We start from the raw sequence: 6126 nt of genomic DNA on the forward strand, positions 1-6126 counted from the left end.
ACAAATCAGGGGCCTGAACTTCCCCTCAGTCTGTCACCAACTCACTTCACCCTGCTTCCTTGTCTATAAATCGGACCAGAAGATCTCCAATGCCCTTCAGGCGCTGAGAAGCCATGATTTGGACAAGCCAACACGAGGGGTGTCCTCCCAAGCCTCTTTCCCTTCCCTCCCTCTCTGGTTACAGAATTTGGGGTTTGGCAATTGTTTGGATCTTTTTTTTTCTTCCTGCAACTGTGTGTGTGCGTGTGTGTGAAGAAAAACAGACTGTCCAGGTGGAAATGGTGAAGAGGGGAGAAGAGTTCATTTCCAGTGTCAACAACTTGGCAGTTTTCCTAAAGTGACTCAGACACAGCACAGTAACAACTCTCACTGCAATTTTATTTTTAATCTCACTTCAGAAACAAAGATTTCTTCCAAGCCACCGTGAGGTCTCTGCCACCCACCTACCCAACTCACCCACAAAGCAGGACCTGAATTTATCCGCTGAGGGCCCACAGAGCCTGGCTGCAGGGACCTGTCAGGGAACCTCTGCCCGCCCCCAGCCCCCCACCGTGTGTTCTGCGGGGCAGCTGAGGGTAAGGGAGCAACAGTTCACCTTGGGAAATGGAGCCGGGGCTATGGCCTGACCAACACCAAGGAAGGCTCATGGGAAATACCTGTCCAGGATCTTAGCCCCAGGCTGGTTGGTTTTACAGATCTCTCTCAAATGTTTTATTTTGGTGACAAAAATGAAGGAGCTTTGTAAATTTAAAAAAAAAAAAATGAATCATATCAAGTAGTTGTTTACATTTCTTGACAAAATAGGAACTATGCCAGCCGAATCAAACTGGCAAAATCCTTAGATTAAATAGGCAATAATTAGGTCTGCCGTTTTGGCCTTTTGTAGTTAGAGAAGTGGTGGTAGTGTTTAGATACTGTTTGGTCTTGCTTCTTCTTGTATTGCATTTTTCAATAAACTTAAAAAAAAAAAAAAAAAGGACTGACTCTGTGAAGATTGATCAACTTTTAAAGTTCTCTTCTCCTACCGGCAACTTGGGAAAAATTAAACATGCGACAGGAAGACCCAAATCCAAGCCATTTTCTAAAGCTGTCCACATTGACCAAAATGCAGCTTCAACATATAAAAGGATTTCTGGGAACTGGCATACGCTTTTTGCCAACTGGAGGGAAATTTCGTGGCACAGGCCATGACAAAGGAGAGAAAGGGGGCTTCTCAGACCTCTCTGGGGAGGGGCCAGACCCTCATCGTGGCACAGGCCACGACAAAGGAGAAAAAGGGGGCTTCTCAGACCTCTCTGGGGAGGGGCCAGACCCTCATCGTGGCACAGGCCACGACAAAGGAGAGAAAGGGGGCTTCTCAGACCTCTCTGGGAGGGGCCAGACCCTCAGTGTGAAGGCATTGGCAGTGGTGTAGCCCTCGTGGGATATACCCTGCATGGCTGAGGGGGGGAAGGAGTTGAGGTGGTAGGAGTTAAAGGCTCAGTCTCCATCCCAGATGGCAGTGGAACATCTCAACTCCACCCCATTGCCCGTCTTCCCAGAGGCCCAAACCCTATCACTAGTGCCACCTTGGAGGGAGCCTGTCCCAGCCTGTAACATCACAACCTACCTTCCCAGTCTTAGGGTCCTTGCCCACCACTTTGGGTTTGCCAAGACACCAGATACATCTCCTAATCACCCTGGCCTAGACCTCCAGCCCCCTCAGGTACCTGTCCAGGGCTAAGGCCACTTTTGGAGGCTGAAGGAATTCCTAAGGCTGAGTCATGCTGGTCTCCAGATTCCACGTTAAAACACATTCTCTCCGGCTTTTTGAACCCTTGTGCGGTTGGCATTTCTCTGCCGACATGCAAGTCAGGATGCCTTAGCAGCTGCTGGGGCCAGAGCATCCATCCCCAGTCTGGGATGTGGCTGAAGCATCTACTAGACATTGGGACTCCCAGTCCTAGTCCTGTACCATGGTCCATGCTGCAGCCTCATAGCAGGCTGTCCCCTGCTCCTCAGACCCGGGCCCCCAAGTCCCCTCCTCCTCCCAACTTGGCGTAACCCCCCAGACTAAGGCGGTCCAGCCGTGGCCAGCTTCGGTGAGCACAGTCCCGAGCTGCTGGGGCCCTAAGCAGGAGCTCCCCAAGGCCCAGATCCAGAGACTTGGAATGTTCAATGCAGGAACCAGAGGGCTGCACGGTGATAATCACATGGCCAGTCTGGGTCCGTGGACCCCAGGGTGGGTGCAGCCCTGGGCCCTTCAGCGGGTAACTGTTGAGCAGGGCAGGTAACCCCAAGCGAGGATTAGCAGGCTCTGAACGCAGACTCCGCACTGACGGGACTGGTGAGGTACCCCGACGCGGGGACAGGTCCCAGCTTTCTGGCTCCACGCAGCCTATGGCTCGGGGAGTCCTGGGGCCGGGGCTGGGGAGGAGGGCGCAGTCCCAGCCCGGGCCGTCCGGGGGTCGGAGCGCCTGAGCCCGCAGCACCCCCTGACGAAGCCGTCGCGTCTCCAAGTCTCGGTTCTCGTAGAGCAGCGTGTTGGCGCAGATGAACACGAACAGGCCGACGCCCATGACCACGGGCCCAAGGAGTCGCAGCCGCTCGTGCGGGCCGTGGGCCCGGCCGGCGCCCCGACCCTCGCGCCGCAGCTCGCTCAGGGGGGGCGCGCTGGCGTTTGCAGCCCGGGGCCGCGGGACCCCGGCGCGGTGCGGCCAGTAGCCGGCCACTGCGATGCCCATGCCCACCAGGACCACGAGCGCCCCCAGCGCCGCGAACGCCCCCGACGGCGAGCGCAGCCGCAGCCGTGCCCGCACCCGCAGGGGCTCGGGCGGGGAGCGCGGGCGCCGGCGGCGGCCCAGGCGGCGGCCCAGGCGGGAGACGCGGCGCTCGGGGCTCCTCCGCAACTCCCCGCAGTCTCCGGGGCTCCCAGCCGTCATCTCTCAGTCGTCTTGGCGCTCTGAGGGGAGAGAAGGTGGGAGGCAGGGACTGAACCGACGGGCCTACGGTCGGAGCGCCAGGTCGGGGGCCCACATCCGGGAGGGAAGATGGGGCTGCCTGGCCCAGGACGCTTGGAGATCCCCGGCGGCCACCCCCGGATTTTCCCGGGCTGCGAGGCGGGGAGCCGCCCCCGCTCGGGTTTTCCGCAGCGGAGCTCCGAGCCAGGGACGCGCGGCAGAAGCCGGAGTTGGCCGGGCCCGCGGGCGGAGACCAGGGAGGGGGTCGCGGGCTGCTCCTTGCCGCATCCTTGGCTGCGGGGCTCCGGCCGCCTGCGCCCTCTTGGCCAGCTTGCGGGTCCCGGGCCTCGGGAGGTGTGGGGCCCCCGGCAGCGGAGTCTCCAGGGTAAGTCCCGCCCGAGCTCGAGCTCACCCCCGCAGGTGGCTGCACCGTAGTAAAGGAGGGAGGGGGCACTCAGCCGCCCGGGTCCGCTGGGGTCGCTCGCGGGCCCCACCTCCCCTCTGCTGCGCTTCAAGTACCGCAGGGAAGGAAGGAGCGGGTGTCGCGGCCTCCAGCCTCTTCCTGCCCGCCTCCTCCTTCCAGACCTCCTCAGTCAGCACTGAAGCTGCAGCAAGAAAGACTTGAGCTAGACTCCGAGAAGACCGCTCTGAGCAAAACAAGTGGCAGACTTGGCCCAGGATTTCTTTAAACTCCGCGAAGAAGAGGCCGCCCCCTCCTCCAGCGGCCGCAGGAAGCAGGGGGCTGCGGGTGCCGGGCGCCGGGCCTTGCCAAATGAGCTCCCCTCCTGGCTCTCCTGTCAGCCCGGGCAACGCCGTTCCCCCGGGCTGCAGCGTTTCCACTTCGGGCTCCTCGGGATGCAATATCCCCCTTTCCAGCCGCCTGGCCTCCTTTCCGGCCTCCTCCGCCCGAGGCCTCAGTGGCCCGCGTCCGGGCCGGAGCAGCACCGCCCTTGCACCTCTGGCTGCCCCAGGCTCTGGGCCGCCCGGCTTAAGCCCCTCCCGGCTGCTGGTGCGGCCTGGCCTGCGGCCTGAGGACTGAATCCGGGCCGGGCAGGAGTCGCGGGGCTGCGTGTGGTGTGGCCCCCACAGAAGGGAGGATGTGGGAGGAAGCGGTGCCCCGGCCGGGGCGCTCCGGCCTTAGGAGAGGAGGGTTAGCACCTCGCTGTCCAGTGGTGCTTCCTCACTGCCCCAGTCTGGTTTCTCCGCAGCTGCAACGCCGGAACCCGTAGTCGAGGCCCCAGGAAGGAGGCCTTGTTACCCTACTCACTCCCCATTCGCACCCCCGAAGCTCAAAGCAGGACACCCCATCCCTGCCTCCGACAGCAGCGCTGAAGGCCCAGGGCCTAGCATAGAGCCCCGGCGTCTTCCGCGTCCAAAGCCTGGTATTCAGAGGGAACCTGCGGCCCAGAGAGGCGGAGGGGCCTGCCGGGGTCATAGGCCACGCAGGACGGGGGCTCTACTAGGACCCAACGCTGGGCACTTCTCTGCTCAGCCCCGGGAGCGTCCTGGGGGGAGGCGAGCCCCGTTCCCCACCCCGGTCTCTGAGTGTGGAGCCCTTTCCCCAGCCCCAAACTGGAGAAGTGACCACCCCGCCCCAGGCCAGAGCTGGCGCTCCGGCCCCAGCTCCGGAAAGGTCACCCCTGAGCCACCGCGGGTCCTGGCGGGAAGGGAAGCAGAGGCTTGCAGAGAGATGGGGACATGCTCAGAGACCCTGAGACTCTGGAGGGCGTGAATCGACGCTGGGGACCCCGGAGAGGCAGAAACTTGGAGACACAGTCCGAAGGTCCCATGTCTCGGGAAGTTGCTCGGGGCTGGATCCCCGACACTCCGGGGTCCCGCCTCCCCGCGCGTCCACACTCCGGGGAAAGGGGGAACCGGGCTCCCGAGCCCCCACGCAGCGCCTATCTGGAGGGACAGGCTAAACAAAAAGTTGGGGAAAGTGGGGGGCGAACCCCAGGCTCCTAGTTTTGCTCACCTGGCGCCTCCGCACCCGGCTGGGTCCGGGTCCGAGTCCACGCGCCGCGGCTCGCGGCACTGCCGCGGTCTCCTAGGAATCCCGGCCCCCGGCCCCGCCCCCTGGCCCGGCCCCGCCTAGCGCTGCCCTGGCCCCGCCCTCCTGGAGCCCCAGGGACAGTCTGGCCAGGGCCCGGCCAGGCCCCACGGCTGGAAGGAGGCAGCGACTCAAGTCTGAGGCTCGCAGGTAAGCGCTGTGTGCGCGCCCGGTGACTCGGAGGATCCGGGGGCTCGAGTCCCCCGCTAACGTCGTTCAGAAGGCCTGGGAGGGCGCCCTCTTCCCACGTGCGGAAACTGAGACCCCTGCCCAGCCCCACAGCCTGAGCGAGCAGACAGGATTCGAAGCCCGCACGCCCTCCCCCGTCTCGCAGAGTCCCTCCTTCCAGTCGCCCCGGAGAGGAATCTGGGGGCATCTGAGAGCCTACAGATGCCCAGCGCCGTCCGGGGAGCTTCCGGGAGGAGGTGGCCGGAGTTCCTGCTCCGCCCAGCCCTACTATCTGAACCTTCCTCTGTCTGAACCTCACTGCCTTCACCTGTAAAATGGGCATAATGGTGTCTGCCTCGCCAGATGCTGAGAGGTGAAATTCCGGCGTTGAGGGCTGGGCGCACAATACGGGCGCAGCCCGGGGTAAGCCCACGAGCGCTTAATGAAGAGTAATCACGTGGGGGGAGGGTAAATAGAGATGAACCAGGTTCTCAGAGTTGATTGAATCGAATGGAGTGTCGCGGGTCCTGCCGGTCTCCCTAACCTCCCCGAAGATGTGCCCAAGCTGGAATGGGGAGGCGGTGCTCGTCCCAAATCAGAAGACGGGTTCGGAGGTCCGCGGCTCCCCCTGCGGACCGGCCCGAAGGGGGTAGCCCAGCTTTCGTGCCCCGCCCGCCCCCAGAGGCAGGAATGTGGAGCGGAGCCAGGGGGGTCGGCCGGCGGCCCAGTTTCCATGATGCGGGGGGCGGACTCGGAGGAGGAGGGGTGGTGCGGGCAGATTGCCAGCCTCAGCGCCGGCCCCCCCTCACTCCCGCAGCCCAGCCGGGCCCCTCGGGAGGAATTTCCGGCCTGGGATTCATTATAACCCGCCCCTCCCCCCGGCCGCGGAGACCCCCCGGCACGCGGGGCGCTAGCGGAGGGGGATGGGCGGTAATGAGACCCTGCTGTGCGCCCGGGGCGGGGAGGGGG

The 6126-nt window shown here is 63.2% G+C and overlaps 1 protein-coding gene across 1 annotated transcript; it reads right to left on the reverse strand.

Moving 5' to 3' along the window:
• Positions 1 to 357: 357 nt before the first annotated feature.
• TMEM200B (transmembrane protein 200B) lies at positions 358 to 4999 on the reverse strand. Its single transcript, XM_068539322.1, has 2 exons — positions 4915 to 4999; positions 358 to 2941 (listed from the first exon to the last, which is right to left on the reverse strand). Exon 2 carries the CDS (start codon positions 2919 to 2921, stop codon positions 1998 to 2000), a length of 924 nt encoding a protein of 307 aa, XP_068395423.1. The 5' UTR covers positions 2922 to 2941; positions 4915 to 4999; the 3' UTR covers positions 358 to 1997.
• Positions 5000 to 6126: the final 1127 nt, after the last annotated feature.

This window comes from Eschrichtius robustus, chromosome 3, assembly GCF_028021215.1.
Source record: "Eschrichtius robustus isolate mEscRob2 chromosome 3, mEscRob2.pri, whole genome shotgun sequence".
In the NCBI taxonomy this organism is placed as follows: Eukaryota; Metazoa; Chordata; class Mammalia; order Artiodactyla; family Eschrichtiidae; genus Eschrichtius; species Eschrichtius robustus.

Bases quoted from the DNA above. Each gene is read 5' to 3' on its own strand.
- TMEM200B (XM_068539322.1), bottom strand. From the start codon at position 2,921: ATGACGGCTGGGAGCCCCGGAGACTGCGGGGAGTTGCGGAGGAGCCCC.